Source organism: Aedes aegypti, chromosome 2 (genome assembly GCF_002204515.2).
Source record: "Aedes aegypti strain LVP_AGWG chromosome 2, AaegL5.0 Primary Assembly, whole genome shotgun sequence".
In the NCBI taxonomy this organism is placed as follows: Eukaryota; Metazoa; Arthropoda; class Insecta; order Diptera; family Culicidae; genus Aedes; species Aedes aegypti.
Window position 1 is genome coordinate 283,694,369 of NC_035108.1, and position 27,729 is coordinate 283,722,097.

The 27,729-nt window shown below is 37.4% G+C and overlaps 2 protein-coding genes across 6 annotated transcripts in view; both read left to right on the forward strand.

The window, feature by feature from the left end:
• Positions 1 to 13,885, forward strand: part of LOC5564309 (tubulin glycylase 3A) — a 26,903-nt gene extending 13,018 nt beyond the window's left edge. For 2 of the 5 annotated variants that reach the window (XM_001648606.2, XM_021845235.1), the window contains exons 3-4: positions 11,970 to 12,482; positions 12,688 to 13,617. In XM_001648606.2, the coding sequence (XP_001648656.2) occupies positions 11,970 to 12,482; positions 12,688 to 13,592 (1,418 nt within the window). In that variant the 3' untranslated portion in view covers positions 13,593 to 13,617. Of the gene's footprint in view, positions 1 to 11,969; positions 12,483 to 12,687; positions 13,644 to 13,778 lie in introns of those variants that run through there. The other 3 variants (XR_002500575.1, XM_021845238.1, XM_021845236.1) reach the window with 3 other exon arrangements.
• LOC5564328 (tubulin glycylase 3B) overlaps positions 13,643 to 27,729 on the forward strand; it is a 21,697-nt gene continuing 7,610 nt past the window's right edge. The window contains exon 1 of the mRNA XM_001648605.2: positions 13,643 to 15,112. Within this exon, the coding sequence (XP_001648655.2) occupies positions 13,858 to 15,112 (1,255 nt within the window). The 5' untranslated portion in view covers positions 13,643 to 13,857. The remainder of the gene's footprint in view (positions 15,113 to 27,729) is intronic.

Sequence of the window (27,729 nt, forward strand, 5' to 3'; positions counted from 1 at the left end):
TCAAAGCTTAAACTTCAACTGAATTGAAAAAAAAAATTTCACCTCGTACGCCAGTTATATTGTCTGTTATATGCACAGTAAAGGGTTTTATAATAATCTTCGGATGCTTGAGATACAACACCGAGTTGTTTCAGCTTGCACGCTCTGACAAACACTGATCAGAACTTTATTTCAAAAGTATGACGAGCCCGTAGTGGCACTCAATCACTCACAGTGACCACTACACAATTGTGTTTGTGTTGTGTTTCGACACATTTTAGGTTCGAATTGGTCCTACACGGGAAAAATTCTCTGGTAAAAATTACTATTTTAGCTGACTACGCCCCATTTCAGAACAAATTACTATGTTTGTGGTACATTCCACCACCTTACTGGTACATTTGACATACATTATTTTCATCAATCTCATTTCTACTACAGATATGGTAGATTCAAGCGCATTTCTGGTCTGCTGAAAATTACCGGTGTGAGCACTTAAGTTAACCCCCGAAAATGGTAGCTTTAAAAGCTTTAAACGCGCAATTTTTCTGCGTGTAGTATTAATCAAGGATTAATTAAATTTTCATCGATGAGTTAAATGTTCGTGCAGCAATTACTATACCAAGTAGTTGCACATGCCCCTATTATTGCTCACTAGAGTAAAAATGAATTGTTCATATAAAAATGCAATCTTTTTCGCACGGATATCGTTTAGCTACACCAACCACTTTCAAATGAAGTCGTCTTACATTATTTTAATTGGTTCAAATAAGTCTTTATATTAGAAATACAAGACACTGTGAGCGGCTATTGGATCAGTAGGGATTTTTGTGTGTTCCAATAGGCGCTCATGCAAAAAGTTTAACAAGATTTGAAAAGAATTTTGATTTCAGAATACAATCTTCTTTATTGTTATTGCAAATATAGGTTGACCATTAAAAACCATGAGGATAAATAACAAAATTCGAAATAATGCATTTTTAGTACCTTCGTCATAAAATCTGTACATAGTGACCGGAAATAGGAACACTTAGATGCAGTAACAAATGCAATTGAATATTTTTTTATGAAAGTTTTTCATATTAATTTTATTTTGCTGCTGATTATATATACTTGGAGCTACAGTGTGATTAAAAATATTATTGATCACCTCAATAGTTATTTTATGGTAAACATTTGATCACATAACTTCCCTTAAATGAGCGGAATCTGGTGCACTGATAGCACTAGAGTTTATCCACCCAATGCAAACAATGAACCCTAGGTCGCATAAATCGCTTTTCAACAAGCAAATTGTTGGTTTAATCATTCTTTTAACTTTCTAGCTTGTTCTAGATGTTGCAATTATCAATATTTTGTTTACGTCGTTTTCGAATAACGTTATTTTAGACCCAAATAGTATTTTGGACCCAAAAGTGCTCCTGTCGTGTCTTTCGAGAAAATAACATACGAATTAAAAATATCACGAATTTGAGTGTACAAATAAATTCTGTCTTATTATCAATTTGAAGTTGAAAGTAAAGGAAAGGAGTCTGTACCATTTGTTCACAAATCGAAATTGTATTTTAATCATATCGTACTAGAAGGAATACTTTCGATTTCCTTCAGTTCCATACTTATTTAATAAAGACTCAAGCGATAACTTGCACTACTGGTGACAATGAAGCATTTAATAAGAGAATGCAACCTTGCATGATAAAATAACATTATATTCACTTTAAATGCAAAAGACATTGTTGAATTACAGTAATGCTACAAAACATTCATGAGGCCGAACAAATGTGTCAGTGCTTGACAGTTATTGAATAAGTGCAGAGATGCATGCGTAATGCAAACAATGATGTCTTTCGGTTACATTAGTGCAATGTTATAATGCTTGTGGTTACTTGGGCTTGTACCTTTTAATTCCGCCCTAATTGCTTATCTTTGACAGATACGCATATTTCGACTACCACTTGCAGCCTTCTTCCGTGTCAGTTACTCGTATCCACTCAGTGGAGGTACTTCAATCTATATTGTTGTGTCTCTATTGAGATTCTGCTAAGAGGATTCGAATACATTAAAACAGTTTGTTAAGCCACTTTAGATTTTTTTGCAGAAATTTATTTCAAATTGAATTGCCCTCTTCAGCAGATTTCTGTGGTATGGTTTGAAAAATGAGTTTTAACTTTAAGATTACTTGTTTGTACACAGAAGTGTTAACGTATTTTTGTATACAGAAGTGTTAACGTATTTGGAAAATTTTCCAAAATGTCTCTATAGTAATTTCCATTTATGGGCCGCTTAAGATGTTGAAAATTTCAGATATCCACAGGATAATTCTTTAGGCATTACTCCTGATAATTTATATACATAATTTGCCCTGGGGACACCTATAAAAGTTCATTTAGGAATTTCTTCTTGGATTCGGTCAGAATCATTACCAATAACTATTTCAGCATTCTAGGGCTCTTCTTCAGCATTTTAGGCTACTAACAGTTATTTGCTCAGAAGCTCCTCTAGGAATTTCTTTCAGAATACATAGTGAAATTCCATTAGATAGGTTTTTTTTCCTAGAATTAGTAGAGAAATACTCACAGTAATTTGAACTAGCCTGCAAAAAGCTGATGCGCTGCCATTTCTGATTAAGCGAGTTATAATCTATCTACACATTCTACAGGCTTAGTAAGGGGTGGTCCATTAATTACGTAAGACAATTTTCGAGGTTTTTCAACCCCCCTCCCCTCAAAGAAAGATTTTTTGTATGAGAATTAAAAAAATAATTGTATGCCGCGTAAGAAATATGAAGAAGGGCATACAGTATCTTCGTGCTTTCTATATGATATGCAATTGCACAAATATTCAATTGGCAAAGAAAACTCTCAGTTAATAACAGTGGAATTGCTCATGAGAACACTAAACTGAGAAGCAGGCGCTGGCGCAGTATGGACGTTACGCCACAAAGAAGATGATGAAGTTGAATTTTGAAAATCTAAACAGAAACCTTCAAAGAAATACCGTTTTAAATCATATTACGGACAGCTTCAAATTCGGGACACTCTATTATGTATGGGAAACATTTCACACGAAATGTTTTAATTTTAGCTATTTAAAAGTTCTCACTTTCGAGGCTCGTGATAATAAGCTTTTTCCATAAAAATCTATGCATACTTATAATGGCCAACTGCCTTAATGTCTAATTAGACATCTCTTTAGTGGCTTGAAGAATTCAACTGATGGTTTGACTTTTCTATTAATGATTCCATGAGCTGTCCGTAATTCGAATCAAAGTGTCCGGAATATGAAGAAAATTGAGGAAGCGTCTACAATAAGAATCATGAAAACGCCACACATTTCGATTTATTTAGAATTATACAAGTTGTGGAAGCGAATTCTTTACCCACCATTCGAAAGTTATGGGTTTCCGACGCTCGCTAACGCTGAGAAATCAGCATGATTTATTTTGTATGCTCTCTGCTGAGTTATACTTCACTAAGGCCTTAAGTGTCCGTAATATGAATCAAAACGGTAAGTAAGTTTTTGAACAAGCATTTTACACCGTCAATTTTTTTTTCAAATTTTCGGAATGTTTAACAATTTTATTATTTTTAAAAATACGAGACAAATTGAGGATTTTCATTAGCTCTCTACACCTTTACCATCAGTTGATCTACAACCGTACACTGTCTTGAAAAGATTGTGCATGAGTATGATATGTAGTACAGTATGATTGCAAATATATTCTTCATATTCCATGGTAATAAAAATTTGATGAACCATTCAAAGTTCCCCTCTTGAAAATATTTCACATCGCTGTGTGGTCTGCAAACACAATCTACAAAAAAAACATGTAGTAGCAAACGTTCCCAACAGTAAAATGGCATCAATTCCCTATTTAACAAGGCATAATTGTGTCTATGTCATGCAAACAAACCACTATTTCATTTTACAAGTCAATAACACAGGAATGCGCACCTGTGGGAACTCCCGGGCGAACTAACGTTGTAGTTTTTAGTGTAAATCAAGGGCGATCCACCGAAAGTCAAGCTCCTGTTTGCTGCGGACATGGTAGGGTAATGTAGGTTTTTCCGACTGTTCCTAGAATTTTAAGGAAAGTTGTGAAGTATACTGCTATATTATGAATTTTAAGGTATTCATATTACTCTTTTGCTTAGTATTCGAAAATTAACTGAAATATTTGAGTTATAATCTCATTTAAGCTACTTTTTAGACCGATTTGATAAGACTTTTACGTTAGAAAAACAAAACCAATCATCTATAGAAAAATGCTTTAGAAACAAAACTTGAATAAACTAATGAAATGTGAAAAATGCTATGTATGCCGAAATAACATTCTTAACCCTATACATTACGTAGACTGTCGTGTCCCTGCTATTCGACTTGAAGTGTGTTCCCAATTTCAAGTTGATTTATGGCATTTTGGTCTGGAGGAATGGGTAATACATTTTGTAAATGCAGGCTATATTGTGCAACTTCAGTTGCCAGGTGCATAGCCAAACAGTTTTTTTTTTTCTATAACCCCGTGCATGTCTAGTGGAATACAGAACGGGAGATTTCTACTGAAGATAATCCATGAAATATACATAGGAAAAGGTTATGTTACATTCGACCGCCAATAATTAAATATGGGTAATTGTCACTAAAGCTATCAGTACGCAGCTAGCTTTGCCAAATTAGCATTAGCATTAAGCAATTCGCACAAATTCATAGGTGGTACAGTCGAAGACCGTTGTATGAGGATTGTCTCCTTCCCGTCCGTTACCTAAGTCAAAGATTTGGGACCAACCCTTGACTCTTAGACAAGATTGGCGCATCCTCCAACAGTCGAGAGCTGTCCTGGCCACGTCCTTGCGAATGCTGAGAAATGGGAAGGAATGATTATTTGAACACCTACTTAAGAAAGATGCAGAGAACTCTACGACCTTTCATAGGTGCTATGGGATATTGTGGAATGTTGATGGGATAGGAAAGGCCATAGGATATGTCTGGTAGACGTTCTGGCACATATAAATAATATTTGAGCATTGGTTCATATTGGAACAAGCTCATCGAATTCTGCATTTGAACTCTACCTGTAATTCACCATTCAATCGACTGTCCAAATAAAACATGTCTACACACGGGTTTGTGCAAACAATTCTGATGGCATGGATCCCATTCGCGAAACACTGGACGTATTTGCTACGAAAACCGAGAAAAAAAATCATTCTGGTTACGCACAAACCGAACTCGCTTGCTCGGGCTTTCGGACGCACACTCGTACACAGCTAGCTATGCCAAATGTGCAAATATTTGGCTAGACATAAGACAAACATCGGTCTCAACATTGGCAAAATCTTTGCGATGTTTGATATTTGTTTGGCTCTGTATCAATCCAAGCCAAATATTCGGCATAGCTTACTGATAGCTTAAGTCTAGTTACACTTTTCCAGAAGGGAACTGCACACAGGTGAGTTGGTTGGATAATGGCAATTTTTAGCAATGTGAGTGACTTGGTGTGAGGTATCAGAAGGAAGTCTCAAGAGGCATGTTCCCTGACAATTGGAAATTTACCATCGCCATTGAACTTATTTCAACATCTTACCTGATTGAAATCAAATAACGTTATCCTGGGTAACATTTATCAGTTATTTTAAGTTTTCTTGAAAAAATTGCTCGAAAAAGTAAATTTTGCAAGTTTTACAGTCTTAACCCTTAAAAGTACGAGACGAACCTTGAATTTTTAAATGGCCACAATTTGGAGACTAGTAGAATTTGACATAAATTTCTAAATAAATGCGATTAGTTGGGCTTACAGTCCTTGGGTGAGACATCCCCCTGATCCCTTCCCCTCTTCCAGATAACGGAAGAAGCGTGGACATGAGGGGTCCAAAATTGGCCTCAAACTCAACATCAAAATGAGCTAGAAGATTGGTGTCTTCGGCAAAATTGTTCAGCAGATCAATGGCTATTTGGCGATGAAAAATCTGATTGCGATTTTTGCCGCTAGGTGATGCTAGTGAAAAATGTTATTCAATCATCTGTATCTCAAGATCCTTACCATCTAGAAGATTGGTGTCTTCGGCAAAGCTGTTCAGAAGATCAAAAGCTATCTGGAGGTGAGGTGTCTAGCAAAAAAAAATTCCGCTAGGTGACACTAGCGACAAATTTTCTTCAAATGTTTGTACCTCAAGATCCTTCTCAGCTAGAAGGTTTGGCAAAGCTGTTCAGCAGATCATTAGCTACCTGGCGGTGAAGAGTTTTATTGGGAATTTAGCCGCTAGATGGCGCTATACTGTGTTGGATTTTATCGATTTCATGCGCTTTGTGAATAGCGCCCAAACTGTTGATTTCAGCAATATAGTTTGTTCGGAGAAGTTTCTTGGTGTATTGAAGCGCATCTTTTGATAATATGTTCAGCAAAAAACACGGATTTTTCTATGACAAACAACTTTATAAAAAACACAAAAAATTTTAAAAATCTTGGAAAAAAGTTATGATAAAAAATAAAATGTTTAGGGACCGTTCACATGCAACGACATATATCTCAAAAAGTATAAAAGATAGAAAAATCGTGTCTTCGACAAAGATGTTTCAAGTTACAAATTCTACAACTTTGCCGAAGGCAAATGTTATGAACAAATATTTTTTCTATCTCACTGCTAGGTGGCTTGATCACAACATTTTCGCATTAAAAGATGCGTTTTAATATACTAAGAATTTCTCCGAACAAATTATATCGCTGAAATCAATGGTTTGAGAGCTATTCAAAAAGCGCATGAAATCGACAAAATAAAACATAGTGCACTGTTAGACCAGCTAACCTCATTTACTCCAAAATTTATTTCAAACTAATAGATCTACTAGTCTCCGCAATGTGGCCATTTAAAAATTCAAGGTTTGTCCCGGGATTTTACGGGTTAAAACAAGTACTGGCAACCAGAGGCGCGTCCACGTTCGAAACTATGGGTAGGACAAACGTTGGAAAATATTTTAAGCACAGTGAAGTTAACCCTGGTATGAATCTTAACCCTGGACTGGTAATTCAAAGTTACTATATTTGAAGGGCTCAAACGGAAAGAGCTGACATTTTGGTCAGTTTTGAGTTGAGGGAATTCTACTGTTTCCTAGCGTTCTAACGATATTTGCAGATGATTTGTCCGCTCATTTCCTAGGAAATTTTTCCAAGAATTTTATTTAAGATACCTTAAGAATTCAACCTGGATTTTCCTGCGGAGAACCACAGAAATGAAATTTCATCAAAGATTATTTCAGACATCAATTGAATTCCTTCAAAAATTATTTTAGAAATTTTTCTAGAGAGTCCTGTTTCGTCCAAGATTTTATCCAATGATTCATCCAGGGATTGAATCCTGAGAAAATTGAGAGAATCTCTCACGTTTCGCTCTCTGTAACTATCATAACATGCTGCACATTATGAGAGACTGTTTATCGTATACTGCTACAACTTTGATCCGATTGGGGGGATAGTAGTGCATGATAAAACCCCTCTAAACATACTCCAAGCCTGGGGGACACTATTGCTATTGGAAGTTCGTGGATTGTTTATCGTGCCAGTAAAGAAAAACACCTACCCCCAACGGTAAACAAGCGAGAAAAATGGATTTTATCATCGCTCTCTCTTTGGGGCTCTCGCTCGCTGCTTCCATTTATCAGACTTGTTACACCTTGCGATACAATGACGACCGCAACAGATGGGATGTTTTTCTTTGCTTGCTTTGATCGTGCTTCATACTCAAATGAGAGCGAATTCTGCAATGCCTGGATTCATCCATCGATTCCCCTGGATCATTCTCCGACATTCCCGATCAAAACGTCTTCTAAAATTCAATCAATAACTTCTCCAGTAATTTCCAGGGATTACCTTTAAATTGTCATTTAGGTTTTATATAAGATTTCAACTAGGGATTTCTTCAATAATACCTTCAGCAATTGCTCCAGAGATTTCTTTTAAGATTTCTACAGACATTTCTTCAGTAATTCTTTGAGATTTTCCCAAGTAAGTCTCGAGAGTTTATTTTTCAGAATTCGTTCTAGAAAGATCTCTAGGGGAATGTGAGGAAAATTGATTCTCGTGTTAGTATTGCACAAGATTTTCTGAAGAAATTTCTCGAAAAACATTGATCAGATTTTCTATAGAAATTTGTGTAGGAATGGTCGGAGTAATTATTGGAAAATTTGCTGTAGTATAAACTTGTGTGAAAACTTAAATCATTTTTTGAAAGTTGCATTGGGATTTTAAGAGAAACTTTTTATGAAATGTTTGGTAAAACAGCCAAAGTGTTACTTGAATGAAATGCTGGAAAAATCATAGAAAAAAATATATTTGTTCGAAGAACCCCTCAAGGAGTTTTGGATTTGTGGGAGGAAACATGAATGAATTCTTGAAGCAATATACACGAATAGGCGAAAGAGTTCATGTAGGGTTTCTTAAAAAAAACCTTAGATTTTTTTCAATTGATTTGTAATAAACCTTTAAGGATTTCCTTGCAAGAAATTCTGTAGAAATCTTTGGAAGATCTCCTAAAACAACAACTGGCGTATTCGGTTGAAAGATTAGTGAAAAAATATCTGAAGGAAATTATAGGATAGTTTTGGAAAACAAATCAACATGTACCTGAGGAAATTACTGGATGTAGTAGCTTTAAGATTCTCATGGATTTCTAGTAGCGAATTTTGGAGAAATTCTTCTAAGCACCCTTTGAAAAATCGCTGGAACAATTTCTGGGGAAATTGATAGAAAAATCTCTAGAAAAAATCCTGTAGCGATCGCTGTAGGAGTCCCAAAAATATTTTAATTAAAATTACTATGATAATTCCTGAAGCTTTTCCTCGAGAAATCTGAGACGAAATTCTTGAAGAGCCTGAAGGTTTCTTTGGAGCATGTACAATACAAGCAGAATAAGGAAAAAGAGATTCTAGAGACCTTCAATTGAAAATAGAGACTTGCATTAAAACAGAGACCATTTTCTATAGAAATTGCTCTGAAAATTGTTAAGCGATTCAGCAATGTTTCGATAGATTATAAATGTTCAGAAATCGCACCGTCGCCCTTGTTCTTTGTATAATACGATACGACTGGTATTAGATTAATCGATTACTTAATCCAAAGATTCTGTAGTGAACGATGGATGATATTTTAAAATCACACCTCATCGCTATATTGGACATCCCTAGTGTTCACTAGGGATTTCCCGCTTCTTGTCGACATCAACCTTCGTTAAGTTTTCGCTCGTTTGTCTCGTTTACATACTAGTTCGCTTAGGGATGTCCAATATAATTTATTTTAATAGACGTACAACACACTGAAACTATTTTCACATTATTCCTATTATAACCACCACAGATTCTTCAATAAACTTTTGATAATTATCTATGGATGTTCCAGAAACTTCTCAACAATTACTTCTAGGAATGCTCAGGGCAATTTGTTCCAGAGTATATACAGGTTTGGCCATAGATATTTTCAAGAAATCATTTATTGATTAATTCAGAAATGCCATTAACACTTCAGCCGTCGCGCTGTTGTATTTTGTACAACACCGCTGAAAAAACCTCGCTTTTCGTTCACAACAGCAACGCGATGATTCTGACGATGGCAAACCGCGCGACGACTGGAAGGTTAAGAACTGCTCCATTTATTTTTCTAACGGATAAAAAGTTTCTTGTAGCAATTATTACAGTTGAATTCTCAGGACTTACTCTACAAATACTCTTAATCGATTTTCTCACATGTCAGAACTTTTGTGGGTCTTGCGCGAATCATATTACGCTTTACTAGGTATGAGAATATCGTGGAAAACGTTATTGCGTCTTCCATCCTCCATAGGAATAAGCACAACGTTGCAACGCGTTGATCGAGTTAGTATGTATATTGAACGGATGATAAATAATTTAGTTTATAATTCAAACTTTCTGATGATCTTTTTTTTTTTGTTGAATCGTGGGTCCTTTGACTGGCAAAATGGAAATTTTCAATGACTATGAAAGTTTTGAATGACTATGGAAATTTTTAATGAATATGCGAATAGATTTCTGCAAACGCGGTGGGAAATTTGCTTGAAGTATTTCAGGGCTAATTTCAAAAGGAATTATTTGAGAAATCCTCAGCAAAATCTCTGATGTTAAATTATTAATTGAAGGAAGGATTTCAATTTATAAATTAACATCAGAGATCCTGCTGAGGATTTCTCAAATATTTTTTTCTTGAAATTGGCCCTGCAATACTCTAAGCATTTTTTCCACAGCGTTTACAGAAATGTATTCTAGATTTATTTAATTGGTTCTAATTTGTGTCCTTTACAGGCCCATGACAACCATATATCGATACACAGTGTTCTTCGTAGCCAGGATGTCCCGGGCGATAAGTGAATATCTCCCACTGTCAGTTGTAAGAACTGTGTAAATAAAGACCATTGTTTTGTGTAATTGTTTGCTATGGTTTGATTATCAATTTTTGATTTAGTTAAGTCAGCTAATAATGTTCCAAAAAGTTGAAGCACATTCAACATTTCGATGGTTTTGGAAGGAGAGCAAACATTAAAAGGCATCCTGCAAGCCTCCAAGCAAGCAATCAGTGATTTGATTGCGACTCTTGCTCGATTATGGATCATAAACATTGCACAAAACTTCGCATTCTGATTACACTCTCGATTCAAGTTACCCGAAAATGAGTAAACACATGGCGATGTTGACTACGCTAATAGTCGTCCCGTGCCATGGGCCTGGTCCTTTAGCATTGATTGGGACTTCCGGAAGGAATATTATGAAACTCTGAGACACTTTCTGATCCATTGGTGGCTTCTAGCACAATATTTAGAAAAAAAATGGGACTGCGATAAGGAAAAAGTGTTATATTATTTATGAATTGTTTGGTGGAAGCTTATGACTTCAAAAAGATTATAAATCGAAATGAAACTGTTAGAGGACTGCCAGAAAATCTTAAATTTGTTTCAAAAGTGTGAGTGAATAGGTAAAAATGTTTAACATGCTTTTTTGTTGAATGTCGATGGAAATGAACTTCCACCTGAACCAGTTTTTTTAGCACATGGTGGCTATAGGCAATACCTGCACATGTTTAGGCATGCAGAACCTCCAGTTGCCCAGTCTTTCCATCTTGCCCCGGTGTAACTTACCATATTGATGACTATTCAATAGACTGATGCAAATTTTGAAGTTTTTGCTCCCCTATGCTTAAACGATGTCAATTATGATGAAAATGATCCTCCCAAAATATGAAGTGATTCGGAAGAAATTTGATTGTGCACACGCCATTTGAAGTTTATATGGAGATTTCTATGGAAAACGCCAATCTTTTGTGTTCAGCCCTCTATCTCTTCGTCATAATAATCTATGGAAAAGTGAACACACTCATCTCGTGTGGAAACTTCCCAGCTACAACTTTGCCGAAGACCACATTTTGATGGGCCGTAAGGATAATTTGTTATTATTGACACCAAAGTCTATATCATGCTGAGATGATCATTCAATTACTTCCAGAGCAACACTGCTTTTTTGCTGTAGAACATAGTAGCCTGGATTACTTTGATCTATTCTTCCCGCCAGGAGCACCACTGTTGCCTGCCGAACAGTTGGCGAAGCATGTTACTTGCTAACCAACTTTATGATGATGAATAACAATTTATCGTGACGTCCAATCAAAATGTGGTCTTCGGCAAAGTTGTAGCTGGGAAGTTTTCACATGAGATGAGTGTGTTCACTTTCCATAAAATATTATGACGAAGAGATAGAGGGCTGAACACAAAAGATTGGCGTTTTCCATAGAAAACTCCATATAAACTTCAAATGGCGTGTGCACAATCAAATTTCTTCCGAATCATTTCAAACTTTGGGAGGATGCTATTTACCATAATTGAAATCGTTTAAGCATAGGGGAGCTAAAATTTCAAAATTTGCATCACTCTGCTATTCAATAAGAAATGATCAAAAATAAAACTTATTATTCTTTACTATCTTCTTCTCACCAACAGAACGTCCTCTAATCATACACAACACAAAGTTCGACATCCGTCAGTGGTTCATGATTACCAGCGTACAACCGTTGATAATATGGTTCTACAAAGAGAGTTACCTCCGCTTTAGTTCGCAACAGTACAATCTAATGAACTACCACGAGTCCGTGCACTTGACCAATCATGCCATCCAGAAAAAGTACCATAACGCAGTGCGGGATGAACGGCTTCCCCATGAGAATATGTGGGACTGCCATACGTTTCAGGCCTATCTGCGACAGATCGACAAGTACGAAATGTGGTCAGAGCGAATCTATCCGGGAATGCAGAAGGCAGTTATTGGATCACTGCTAGCCTGTCAAGATAACATGGACCGAAGGCCGAACACGTTTGAGCTGTATGGTGCCGACTTCATGATTACGGAGGATTTCTATCCATGGTTGATCGAGATTAACTCTAGTCCGGATTTGGCACCCAGTACGAGTGTAACAGCGCGGCTTTGTCCGCAATGCGTTGAGGACACTATTAGAGGTAAGAGAAAGTTATCTGTTGAAGGTTTTCCGGCTTGCCTTATGATTAAAATTAATCAAATTAGATTTGGAACAAATTATTGGAAAATTGAATAGATTTTATTCAAATATTTTATAAATTGCAGCTTTATCCTTTTCACCTCCGCAACAATTGAAGATGTCCGTGAACTAACTGATTATGCGTTTTTTTTTTCTTTGGCTCACAGTTGTAATCGACCGACGTCATGATGTAAACGCAAGTACCGGATCGTTCGAAATGATTTACAAACAAGTTATCCCGAAAACGCCAGCCTATATGGGACTAAATCTACAACTACGAGGTCATCGTATCACACCAAAAAGCACTGCCAAAAAGGATCGCCTTCGCATTCTACCCGTTAAACCTGTCCAAAATGTCCTACAAGTTTCGAGACTTGCCGCTTCTGCTGTCCCAAAACCAACCACAGGTCCTGTGATAATGGATCTGCTAGAGTGTCTTCAATTCGATACCAAAATGCAGGAAGAGGAAGAACTCCGTGCACGAACTGCCATCTACAGGAAATCTGGATTTTCCACCAGACCCAATCTACGGTATGATTTCGCTCGTAAAAAGTCGTATATCATAGCCAAAACTGGAGAATTTTTTCGTAGAAACGGTGGACCGAAGTATCTGACTGAGGGAGAAACGTATATTGACAATATCGAGGACTGGGAGCGCGCTACGACCAGCTTCTTTCAGAATAATTATGCCAGCACCTTGAGCTCTCTAACAACCAATAGAAACAACCCATATGGTTCAGGAGATCTACAAACATCACCCAACACTAGTAGTACCAATCTGCGATATTCCTCGAAAGCTGCCTACGCTGCCAACTATTGTGATGATTTCGATAATGCCAATGTCGAAAATAACACTGCCACAAGTGAGAATCCTACCGGTTATACTAGATATAGTAAACTAACAGCAAATAGTAGCAACAAAACTGCGTTATCTACGAATTTCAATAATTTCTACACCCTTGGGCTAAGCCTTCGGAAGCAGACCACGCCCAGGAGTCCAATGGCCACTCGAATGAGCGCCAACTTCGTACAATCAACCGAAGATTTAATTGAGTTAGGGAAGAATTGTTAACTGAAAGAAATTATTCCTAATCGAAAGCCACGTGTTCGTGATTAAACACGAGTAAGCGAAATCATAGTAGTCGTTGCCGTTGTGTTCATGTTCATTTAGTGTGTAGTGACAGTAATATCTAACTGTTCGTCGCTTTTTCCGTGTACCTCTAGCAAATTAATGTAACCGGTTTCTGTGTATTTGCAGCATTCTAGTGCTTCGAAATTTGTTGTTGTTCAATTGAAAATTGTTGAATTGTAAAAATTAATAAGTGATACTGTAGCAGATGCATTTAAAAACTAAACATGTTGATGATATATGGGACCACGATCCCGGTGTTGACCTTGCCGATATAACGCTGCAGTTAGGAGATATAGATGTTGAAAACGAAAAACGTGTTGATCGCAAATTAGATTTGACCAACGATAAGAATGAAAAATCCGTCATGTCTGAGACTTCGAGTCCCATCGCTTCACCAAAGACCAGGGATGTATCAAATATGAACACGTTTCCGCGGTCCAAGAAACACATAGACGACGAATTTATTTTGAACCATCGAAAACGTCGGTTCTTTCACAACTATAGTTTCAACTTTCAGAAGCACAAACAACTGAAAGAAAAAATAGCATCCGCTGTGGAAAGAAAGAACATATTTTCAATAGTTGGCCCCTATCCCGCGCTCCGTAAAGCACTGAAAAAGCGAAATTGGTTGGAAAAGCATACCTACAAATGTGCTCTGGCACAGGATCTCTCCATGCACTCATTACTACACAAGGCACAGGAAGGTAACGAGTTCGAAGAAGCGTTGATCTCAAGGATACTCAGGCCACACAATGCAGACTTCATTTGGCAAAATCGACACATAAAAGAATCGAAGAAGGATCGTTTCTACACGCCATACCGTAGCAGGATATACTATGAACGAACGTCCGATTTCACAATGAAAGAAGGTCTCGTGAAAGTCATTGAAGCAATGCAGTGGCATCAAGAAGATGGCAAAGCGGAGCTGGATTGTCCTCGCACTCATCTGCTCGATTCGGAAGATGCCATTACGATGTTTCTCGAAGACTTCCAACTGACCACTTGTACCAGTTTTTTGTATTACTTGTCCAAATATCTCGATTCGTTGTTTGACGGAGAAGGGACGGTTTCGGTCGAAATCATTCACACGGCGATGCAGTTTTGTAAATATCACATGGCTTGTGCTCGCCACGAAGACGTTGACTATCAAGAATACTGTGAACCGCTGTTGACCCCGGAAGATAGGACGACAATTAGGGACATTCTGATTGAACACGCTAGGTTCAAAATGCTTCCTGGGAACGAGATTCTGTCGTTGGTGGCTCAAGTGAAAAAGTTAGTGTTAGAGGCTGGGAAGCACTTTCCGGATATGAAAATCGATGGAATACGGAACATGTGGATACTTAAGCCAGGAAATCGATGCCGTGGTCTGGGAATCATGATTTTTAACGACGATCGCAAGCTGCTGGATTTTGTGGATAGCAATCCGGACGTCAAATATGTGGCACAGAAGTATATCGGTAAGTTATAAAACATTTGAAAATATTTGTCTTTTCACGATCTGTTATATGGGATAATAGAAGTGCTTTGTGGAATATGAGTATAAATGATCAAGGTTCATGAAAATTGCTTTGATCTCAACCAACGACTTATCTCAACGATTTGAAAGGAAAATGTGTTTGAATAAAAATGGTAGAAATTTTCTACCTAGAAAAAACAGTAAATAAATTGTAAATTGCTTGTTGACTAACAGTGTTCAAATATTGGAGTAGCAGTTTATAATGAACAAAACCATGCTGAGGGTCGTAGGTTTGAATTTGAGAGAGAGGAGACAGCTGGCTTAGATTGCGAGCTCCCAAAAGTCAAGGGAACCTGTCATCAACTGTCACTGGAAAACCGTACATTCGAAGGGTAGAGCGTGAAAAAACGTCAAAATTCAAGCAAACGAAATTAAATTTAGTTGTGTATTGGCTAACTTTTATTGCTTGTTGTATATTCATATCATTTTCATAGTGAACAACAAGAAGTGAACATGATTTTGCCCGAAAAAGTTTATCTGACCGTTGTGCACAACCCAAGAATTGAAAAAAGAAGTCAAAGTGGGCATGAAAACATGCCAGCTTTTAGTAAGCTGTCTCCTCTCTCTCAGGTTTAAATCCCATCGATCTAGGATTTTTTCAGGATGGGAAATTTCTCGCATTTCCAGGGCATAGCGTATCTCGCTCTTGTCATTTGGCATCATGGATCTCAACATACGTCTCAATGTGTTTCAAAAGCATTTTTGCTGGTTTCTTGAGTACTTCGGGAGTTAATCATCAATATTAACCTCCTTTTCCCGAGTAGCCTCGATAGCCGCGTAGTGTCGGTAGCGTTTGTTTCAATTGGCTAAGAATTAACACTACGTACTGCCTGTTCCGGTGGTAAAAGTCCATCTCACAGATGACCCTTAATTTATGGTGTGATGCGTACCGTGCCTAGGAATGAATAAAACCTAAACGCTAACGGAGGCTGTGAAGTACCAGGTCACTTTCTGCAGTTTTGTGCCCTTCCTGTGCTATCCGAAGCAATGGCGTAGGTGACCTTGTGTTTCTCCGAGATAATCGGCTGCCCTTCTGCAGTCTCTAATCTGAGGCTAAATAAGGGTGGGGTTATGAATATGTTGCTATTCAATTTAAATTATCATCTATGTGGTTTCGCATTATGCGTTTTACACAGTGTATTCTGTGCTTTTTCGCTTTTGGTGGCCTTCAATAGATACCGATCTGGTTTTTTCGCTGGCGGTTCTTTTTCGTGCTGAGATTGCAGAAAGCTTAATCCTGCCTAGTTTTAGTAGTGGCTACGGTTAGGATAGCTCAGATCAATTTTCAGCATAGAAGAACAGCAACGATTAATCTTTGCAGACTCATGCAAAACGATACAGCCCAAGTGGCGCTAGTTCAAGAGACTTACTTCTATCTAGGTAACCTTGTGAACCCAGTTTTTGCTACTTTCAGTAAACTTGAAATGGCAAACTCGCGCTCCATGCCCCGCGCATGTGTGCTCGTTAATAACGCTATCGTTACAACACTGATTTCTGAGTTAACTACCAGAGATCTATGTGCTGTTACAATCGATGTTTCTGTTGGTGACCTCAATAGGGAATACGTCTATTGTTCGGAATATTTATCACATGATGAACCATCCCCAACAGATGATTTCAAACGAGTTGTCGTACACTGCGTAACTAAAGGCCTTCCGCTGATAGTGGGCAGTGATGCCAATGCTCATCACATAATCTGGGGCAGCTCAGATATCAATTTGAGAGGCTCCAGTCTGATGGAATTCTTAAGTACTACAGATCTTGGATTACTTACCATAGACAATCGACGAACCTTCATGGTATCAGGTGGAAAAGAAGTGTAGACAGGTGGAAAAGAAGACATAACGCTCTGCTCGAATAGAATCAGTCACGTGTTGACGGTTTGGCATGTATCAGATGAGGGATCATTATCTGATCATCGTTACATCTTCTTTGAACATTCAACTGTAACTGCGCAGACTTTGCGTTTTAAGAATCCCCGGGAAACTCTATATTGAATTGATTGCGACCAAATTTCATGGATATTCTTCGCCCATTGAAAATCCAAGTGATTCGGATGATGCCGTTGCTTCTACAACATCCTACATTCTGAAAGCTTATGAAGAAGCATGTCCTCTGCGGTCTGTGAAGACTACAAGAGGGACCACATGGTGGAATTCCGATCTGACTAGACTCAAGAAAAAAAATGTAGAAGGAGTTGGAACAGACGCCGTTCAGCTGGATCAGAGTCGTTCAACTTGGCTCACAAGGTTTTTAAGAAGGCTCTTCGTTCTGCTGAACGATCCGGCTGGAAAAACGTTTGTACAAATGTTTCCAGTTTGAATGAAGTTAGTCGGCTGAACAAGATCCTTGCAAAATCTAAGGATTTCAAAGTGAACGAAATTCGCTTACCTATGGCGACTTTACTTCTTCTGATGAAGAAGTTTTAGAATGTTTATTCAACACACACTTCCCTGGATGTGTGAACATAGCATCTACGGATGAACCAAATGTTTTTTCATGTAGTTATGAGTCTCTGGCTTCGGCTCGCAGTATCATAACTACTGAATCGGCACTCAATAGTTTTGCTCCTTTCAATTCTCCAAGAGCAGATGGGATTTATCCTGTTCTGCTCCAGAAGGGATGTGAAGTTTATCCCGAAAGGAGGAAGTGCGTCGTATGAAGAAGCGAAGAGTTTTAGACAAATCAGTCTGACATATTTTTTTTCTGAAATGTCTGGAACGCATTATCGATCATCACATCCGTGATGTTTATATGGCAAATATGCCTCTTCATGTGAATCATCATGCTTACCAATCTGGAAAGTCCACTGTGACTCTTTTACACAAAGTTGTATACGATATCGAGAAATCATTCACTCGGAAGCAATCCTGCTTGGGTGTTTCCTTGGATATTGAGGGTGCATATGAAAAACTACAAGGATTCCAATTGGTTTCATCAAATGCACAAAAACCGACATCTCTTCTCGACATTGCGTCAAGCAGCGATTCGAAAATAGGGTTTTTTTTCGGATTTGGGGAGTCTTGTCACTACTTTTGTGGAATCTCTTAGCAGATACGCTATTGAGGCAACTCAATAATTTCAGGCTTTCCAACTTATGAATTTGCCGACGACTACCTAGCTTTGATAGTTGGTATGTGCATAAGCACCCTATTCGACCTGATGCAAAGTGCTCTTCAGGTAGTCGAGAGTTGCTGTCGCCAATATGGCCTTTCGGTTAACATGAATAAAACATCTATTGTTCGTTTTACGGAAAGACGAAACCGCGATGGAATTCTACCTTTACGTCTTTTTGGCACTGAGATTAATGTGACTGATCAAGTAAAGTATGTCGGAGTCATCCTAAATTCCAAAATTTCATGGGCACCTCACATTGATTTCAGTGTCAAAGAAGCTTGCATGGCTTTCGGTCAATTCCGGCGAACCTTTGGTAAAACTTGGGGCCTCAAACCCAAATATATGAAATGGATTTACACAACAGTTGTTCGACCAATAATTGGCATATGGATGTCTTGTGTGGTGGCAAAAGTGAGAACAATACAATCAAAATTGGGCCATCTTTGAAAGGATGTGCTTGATGACGATGTCTGGTGCGTTCTCTACAACTCCCACAGCAGCCTTCGAAGCCCTTTTCGACGTTGCGCCACTACACATCAAATACAGAAAATGTATGGTATTCAACTTATTACTGCAGTTGCTTTATACTTATTAAGCATTATTATTTTATTCTATTTATTACGTAAAAATATAATATCAATTCCTTTTTTCGCAACCCGGTGCACGTGCCCTGTTGGATCTCGGAAAATCTCGTAGAAGGTTACAAACCGTCAATGGCATTCCCAGATACTAATCCACATTGAAATTTTTCAACTTCTTCTCAAAACTACTAACAAAAGCGAACAAATATCTAAAATCACCGCTCCCTGAAAAGTATAATCCCAAGCCAAGGACGTTCTATCGCGTTCAAAATCACCCCGGTTTATTGTATTTGCGTGCAGTTCTAATGAGTTGAATCAATCTGCTTCAAGTGCCACTTGAGCTATCCGGAAACAAAGGGCGATTTCGAAGACAGCGTGGGATACCATCTACGATGCTTCCGTTAGTTGAAATGAACCCATTACCTGAATTACGGTCGAAATCGTTTGTAGGGAACGGCCTGCTATGGGTAGGCACCCAAGTTGCAGATGCACGATAGTGATTGCAAAACGGGTACAAGGACTAATGATGATACAAAAGTTTCCACAGTTCATAGCGGCATTGTGTCTTCCGTGATAGCATTGAGCATGCCGGCGGAATGAATATCGCTGGATATCGCCAGACAAAACCGAGCCGGACGCCAGACCATGGGAGTATGGGTTATTCAGCAGAATGCATGCAGAACCAACTCAAACAAACCCCTGGCAACGAACAATTTAATGAAACAAACATCGACGAATCCATTTACTAACTCAGAAACAACTAGTATGACTATCACTACCATCATATTAAATTATCAACCAGCTCGTAACCAAATCAATTATATGTTTAGTAGGGTTTTGCATGGTAGGTCACCGTGAAAAATCGGCTCATGCAACAAACTATTGCTGCAGGACTTTCTTGGATTCACGGTTCTTCCAGAGAATTGCAGGTCTGCTGTTATTTCTTCCACCTGATGGCTTGATTGGGGAGCATTTATTTCTGGAAAACATAAACCTACCCTACCACGTTGCACTCCAGCACATGTTGTAGCCTTTTTTGATACACAAAAAAAATCGACACTGGTAACACATAGACCCATTGATCAAATTCTGCTAATGTGCCAATATATATGTTGTATAGTGATAAAAAATATCACGCGAATGAATAGTTCCGCCAAGAACGAAAGGTTGCGATGGTCTTTAAATAGGTCACCGATGTCACGGTTTGCACTATGCTAGATGGCGGTGTGACGTACCCGTTGTTGTTTTAGCGAAATGTATAAACTTTGCACTGGAGTGAGGTTCTTTGGCCTTACAAAAGTTGAAAGTGCGTGACGGATCCGGAACTTGAAGCGTATACATGCGTAAAGGTAGTCGTTTTGATTTAACAATGGCAGTGTTAGGTGAAGGTTGACATCGATCTAACATTCTGAAAAGAATTAAATAAAATTAAGTTTAGTGGTATAAACTTTAGCCAGCATTATTCAACCAACACCTTACGCATTATGTTGTGTTTACAAATAGCAATTGAGCTGAACAACTCAATTGAATGCATATAAATTGAAGGTAATTCAATTGACTAATGTGTTAATCGCAAGTCAGTCTCGTAAAATAGGTCAAACAGGCCAGACTAGACGATATTTTGGTGTTCTAAAAATACCGTGCACCCCCGCTAATTTGAACGGTACCTCATGCAAACCATCGGGGTTCATTTTTAATTTGAACATCTAGTCACCCTAAAAACATGTTTCTGGTTACCTCTTTCACTGTTTTGTTTTGATTCTGCGTTCCGTTTCTCAGCGTTCCATCTCATTTCACTCCGCTCCATGAGCTAAATGACGTTTAAACCATTTTTAATCTGAACGATGTGCAAATTAGCGGGGTACAGATTAAAAAGTGTTCAGATTAAATGTGGTCAAACCAACGGGGGTACCCGGTACGTGAAAGACTCCTCCAATTTTGATTTTTCCTATGCTTTTTTGGTACAAATGTATCATTGAATAGATAAATTCCATTATTCAAGCTTATTTTGCAAATATCTTGATATTTAGAAAGCCCAGAGTACGTTTTCCTGAAATTATGAGAACCCACTAGCACAGACAAACAGACGTAACACTTAGAACAAATCTCGATCTAAATCATAGTCACGAGGACATGTACGCCCAATGCTAAAATCAGCGTGTTTGGCCGACGGGCTAACAGATGGCGGTAGTGTGTAAATGTCAAACACGAACACAAACGAAGCAAGCGCTGCGGGTGGCGGATTGGCCACCTAACATATTTCTGAATCGACCGTTAAAAAGGTGGTCGATGGACAATGATGAGAGTGTGACGTCTGTTTGTTTGTGCCACTAGGTCCGGTCTGTCCAGAGACGAATAGCTATCATGGTAACGATATTGAATCAGTGAGATAAGGTAAATGTAACCTTAATTGGTGATACTATCCATGATATAACAGCACACAATCGAATTCATGATCTTTCTCGATAAGCGTATTGCACGCCGAACAATAGTATGAACCCGATCCTTTCGCTCGCAGCCACAGGAGCAAACACAATCAAAGGACCAAACACTACTCGGCATTGAGAAAATGGACTGAGAAGTTTACAAACTCTTTTTCGATAAAAAATTAAAAAAAAAATCCAAAATATTAGATATAATGAAATTTAAATGGAAAGATTTGCTTTCCACTCAGATACTCTACCAAAAAACATATTACCATATATCACAGACAAACAGACGTAACACTTAGAACAAATCCTTATCAAAATCATAGTCACGATGACATGTACGCCCAATGCTAAAATCGGTGTGTTTGGCCGATGGACCAACAGATGGCGGTAGTGTGTAAACGTCAAACGCGAACAAAAACGATACGAGCGCTGCGGGTGGTGGATTGGCCACCTACCACATATTTGAATCGGCCGTTAAAAAGGTGGTCGATGGATATCGGTGAGAGTGTGACGTCTGTTTGTCTGTTTGTTTGGTGGTGTTGATTACAGTGGGATTCCGTTTTTGGCAACAAAGTCGAAAATTTCAGATGCCAAAAACGGAACCGTGCCAAAATCGGAACCCTTTTTTCTCACTTCAATTTTTACTATTTATTTTTTTACCATAAGAATGTTATTACACAATCCCTATGAAACCATATAATCGTTAGACTTCAGAACAATTCACTTCGATTTCCATAGGATAGGACTATGCTATGAATATATGAACCCGTAATTTTAACTGTAACAGACGTTTCACTTTTACTGCCTACAAGTTCTTTTTATCGCTTAATTTGTATGTTTGGGACATTGTTGATTGCACCACGTCAAATAACCCATCTAACTCTTCATGCCCCATGGCGATTGGCGTTGAACATCAAACACGGCGTTGTCATTTATCTACCAAAGACAACATGCAGCAGAATGACACAATGAAGGAGAGACAATAGCCATACAGCCACGTGACGACTTCTAATTTAAAGCGTTGTGAAATTACCTCTTAAAATGCACCTTTAATTTGCTTTATTTAAAATTAATATTCCTTCCACTTAGGGAATTTGATAAAACAGTATATAGATAATCGTGAATTTATAGTTAAATGTGAGAAATAATGGATTATGAAATGAACTAAATGCTCACCTAACTATGTTTGCTATTACAGAGTAAGATAAACATGCTCCATTGAACTAATATCGATAGATTTAATCGCTCTTAGCTTGTGGGGTAAGTTTGCTGAGATAATGCTCTTGTAAATGCTGATTTCTGAATCTTAATTTAACATGAGCCTTAGCGACTGAAATTATCGGTGTATTACGATTGCTACGTCTAGGGTCGAATCATACATTTAGTATAGGAACTCTACCAATGACTTTGTTGAACCTTACGACATCTTTCACTATTGACAGACCAGACAAGACAGTGACCATAAAGTTGGATTCGACGAAACGTATTGTATAGTTGAGGGGTAGCAAACACCATAGTAAGATGTTGAATTAGATAATTTAGTATCAAAACTCACTGTTCCTTTATTCTGCAGGAATTTTGTAATTATATCTGAGTCGATCAATAAATTGACTAAATCTACTACCTGTTACCGCCCAACAGACATGTAGAAACATTAATAGCATAAGTGACCTTTATTCAAGAACTAGATGTTTCCTCAAAAACTGTGTAGGAATTCAGAAAGAAAATAGGTACATTAATTCATTTTAAGCCCTATCGTGTTAAATGAAACTACAAGAGTTCGATATGATTTTTCAGGTGCTCGTTAAACATTTGCAATAACCAATAACCAATAACGCGAAACATTTGCAATAACCAATTATACATTTTCAGGATCCCACAGGAAACCCATGGTCCCGCTCAGTATCCTCAAGTATTCGCGGGAAATTCTGAGAAGCCCACTAATAAAACCTAGGATTCCGTAAAAAAAATCTCCACAATCCAGTTTGGAAACTGCTAGGCTCAGCTAAGGATTCCCAGGCATTCGATTATTTTATGCAATTCGTATTGTTAATTAGGAATCTCGTTATGACACGCAGTATATTCTAGCCTGAGTTCCAGTGCTATAGAAAATTGGATCGTCTTTAACACTTCAATCGTCGCGCTGTTGTATTTTGTACAACACTGCCGAAAAAACCTCGCTATTCGTTCCCAACAGCAACGCGGTGATTCTGAAGGTGCAAACCGCGCGACAACTGAAAGGATAAAAATATCGAACGTCTTTGTAACTGTGCTCATATTTCTTAAGGGGGTGCTGAAAAATGGCGTATTTCATCGTGAAAAATAATATAAATTATAAATCTTTTCTATGCACATATTTTTAACCAACATTATCGTAAATTGCAACTACCCGACTCATTTTAATGAAATTTGGATATATTTTATACGAGCATGTAAATACAAACGTTCCTTATTGATAGTTGAATGCATAGTGTAAAGTTTAAACTGTAAACAACCTTACATACTTCCAAAAAATCATGTGATTTCGCGTCTTTTAGATAAACATAAAAGATACGAGCCAAATGACGTGAGTAAGTGTCGAATTATAAATAAAATGTAAGTGTCTGATTTGGGAACTATTGATCACAGTTCCATCGTTTAGGTGTCATTTAACATGTAAAATTACACAATTCAGTCATAACGAGATTTACGTCCACGGTAATTTTCATTATTTTCAAGAGTGTACTATCCCAGTAGAATTATGTATATTTTTTAGTGTCTAAAATTCGGACCATTTTATTGGGTAATGACTATATTTTGTTTCATTGGCTTCTGTTTTGGTCCATATGGTTTCACTTATTTCATCATCATTTTAAAAGACGAAATAAGCAGCATAAAGCACCCAGTTAGAAGCTACTGGGTCGTCTATTCCTCTTGCTAATGTCTAGACTCTGTTGCTCTTGTGTCAGTGCTTGTGCTTTGTTCAAATGGGTTGTCCCAAATCTGAAGAATGATAGAATGATTTTATTAAGTTTATCAATTGCCGACATATTCATGTGGTCTGGTTACAAAATATGGATGCCTGAGCAAAGATGTTGAAATTATAGTCGAGATTCTTATAGAGATTGATGACTTCATGCAAGTGTGTGCACATTAAGCCATCCCAAAGTTAATAATCGCGTACGGGAGCCCTAGTGATTGATGGGATTTGGGGAAATATCGACTAAGATGGAGCACTGGAATGCGGTTGGCGTAAAGTTGACCTACTGTATAAATGATTAAAACAAAACCATGATGATAGTTACAAAAAAAAAATTTTTGATGGAATTTAAAATGTTGCCAAAAACGGATCCATTTTGTTGCCAAAATCGGGGGGTGCCAAAAATGGAGCATGCCAAAAACGGAATCCCACTGTATAATCAAAACACGGTTAAATATGACGATGATAATTAATTGTAAATTCACTCGAAACAGTGGTGCGACCACATTCAAAACCATGGCACAATGATCGAAAAAAAAAGTTTGATCAAAACAAATTTTATAGCCTCAACCGCAGAAATATGTTTCAGAAGGGACTACCGGGTTCCCCCGTTGGTTTGACCACATTTAATCTGAACACTTTTTAATCTGTACCCCGCTAATTTGCACAACGTTCAGATTAAAAATGGTTCGAACGTTATTTAGCTCATGGAACGTAGTGATCCTTTATAGAGAGATAGGCGGAAGTAAAATGGAATGATTTGGCAACAGACCAGCAGTACTGATTTTGCTCGGCGTCGAGAATAATATTGTAACACGGACATGACTTCCTCATTGCTAAAAAGTTTATTTTGTTTCGTTATAGATCTTTGAGCTACATATTCAAACTAATAAACAGTCGAAAAATCAACAACTAAAAATCGCATTGACAAAAATTTAAAAAAGAAAATTATTTCATTTTTTTGCTTCATGCAAAATTACTCTTACCGAAATAATTTCAATCGGATTACATTACTCCTCAAGAAAAGATCAAAACAAACATAACGCATGTTCGTTTGGCTCACACTTTGACAGCTCTCGCTGCTCGATTGGCTCACACTTTGACAGAAATGTCAGCTTCCGCGAATCTCTCTTATAAAGGTTTACTAATGGAACAGAGTAAAGTGGAAAGGAACGCAGAATCATAACAAAATAGTGAAAGAAGTAACCAGAAACATGTTCCTAGGGTGCCTAGATTCAAGTTATAATATTTATGAAACATTTTAAATCAAATTTGGTTGAAAGCACAAGTTTTGTTTGTATTTAATCGAGTGTGATCAAAATATGTATGAAGACTGGATAAATATATTTTAAATTAACTAAGTATGAAAAATATCGCGAAACATATGTTAAATATTGAATTTTTCAAATAGAATATCAGCAAATTTCTGCACAAAAATTAAACGGTTTTTGTAACATCTAAGAATGTGCATGATTCGAAATGACGGCGACATGACACGAAAGAAGTTGTTTTTCATGTTAAAAACCATCTTAATTACTTATATTGAGTAGTATTAAAATTTGAACCGAACATTTTTTTCCATCCATTGTCAACACCAGCATTCAGATAGTGTAAAACATTAGAAAAATATTGCATTCTTAAAACATAAATTTTGTTTTTTTATTTTGTCATCGCATTTTTTTACTTCAAAAAACTATAATATTGCGCAGTGGGCCAAAAAAATCCCATTTTTTTAAATCATTTTTTTCATGAACGTGATAATTGTTTTTGCGCATTATACTAAGGATTCAGTAAGAATTCCACTCAGAATTATTTAATGATCTTGCGAAAGAATTGTGTTTCAGATTATGTCAATATTTTGTTCAGGAGTCGCTGAAAATCCCGAACTAAATTTGATATAAGACACATGTTGAAGATTTTATAAAAATCCTACTTAGAATTTTGTCAAAATTATGTCCATCATCATCATTATTAAGAAATCCTGCTCAGGGTTGTGAAGGAATCCAAGGTGACATTTGGCAAAAAATCCAACACAGGTTATAACCTCAAAATCTCAATACTAAAATCCTGTTATGGAAGATATTTGTCCAGGATTGTGTGTTATTCCTTTTAAGAATTTGGTCAGAAATGAAAAAGAGTGAAGGGTGAATGTTCAAGATTTGTAAGGAAATTCGTGATCTTTCTAAGTTGCTAGAGAAATTTTCCGAAGAAGGTGCTGCCGTGAATCGTAAGTCAGTTCCATTTGCATTTTCGCCAAAATTGAGTTTAGTTCAGTTCTCAACATATCTTCAAATGCTCTTTCAGCTGCACTAATGAGATAATATGTTTGCTCGGAAAAGTTACGAAAAAAAACACCAAGTCAAATTGTCCCATCATGAAAAGTAGCATATCAGTCCCACCACAGATTTTTGCATCGTGTAACCCAAAAATGAAGCGTCTTTTGATCATCTTTTTATTTTTCTCGGAAAGATATCGTAGTGATAAGCAAATTGTGAAAGTTTCATTGAGATTTAAACATGTTCCAATTTTCTAGAAATTTTTGAATATTCGTATGGAAAACGAGTTCAGAAACTTCACAGCCCATTTTCTCAATGCCTACTTTTTACAGATGGGACTGACTTGCGATTCACGGCAGAGTGGACCTCAGAATAATCCTCAAAGAACCATTGATAAAACGATAGATTCACGGAAATCTCAGAAAGTACAATAACCAAATTCACAAAAAAAACTATGTATTTCTCAAAAATCGTTATTATTGCGACGGATATCTCATCTCTCATAACAAAAAAAATGATGAACTTCCCTGGGCCTACTTTCAGACAAAAAAAAAAAAAAACTAGCTACGCCAAGGGGTATTATGGGACAAGAAGAACACCCCTAGATAGACTGGTTAAAATCATAGTTGATTAGCTTAACCCGTATAGGCCTGAGTGAAAGCAAAAATACTAAAACCCTCACCCCTCAGCGAATACATAACGGATTCTAATAATATTTTGTCAGTATACTGGCTAACATATCTAGTTTCTAAAAGTGGCCAGATGAGCTCGAGAATATTCCTGTGGCCGGAGTTATTCCCATGGGGCGCTGGGTCAAGTCGAGTAAAAATTTATTTTTCAAAAATCATTAAGATCTGACAATCAACATCTCAAATGAAGAGTTTTTCTCCGTTAAAGAGAGTACCATATGTGACTACTCGGACTTAATACCCGGATGAACCGGCTGTAGATTTTGTTGGATATTAAACCGTTTCAATTTACTTGAAGGAGAGATTAAACATAGTAGTTCACTAAAATGCGTTCCCATAATATTGACGCAGATGTTTAGATACAAATTGCAGGACATATGGTTATCCAATTCAATCGTTTCTCAAAAGTTTTACGCTGATGCGTTTTATTTAAAACTCCTTGATATATTGGCCACATTATAGACGATTCCGGAAATTATCTGTAACTGGAAATTTGCCTACCTA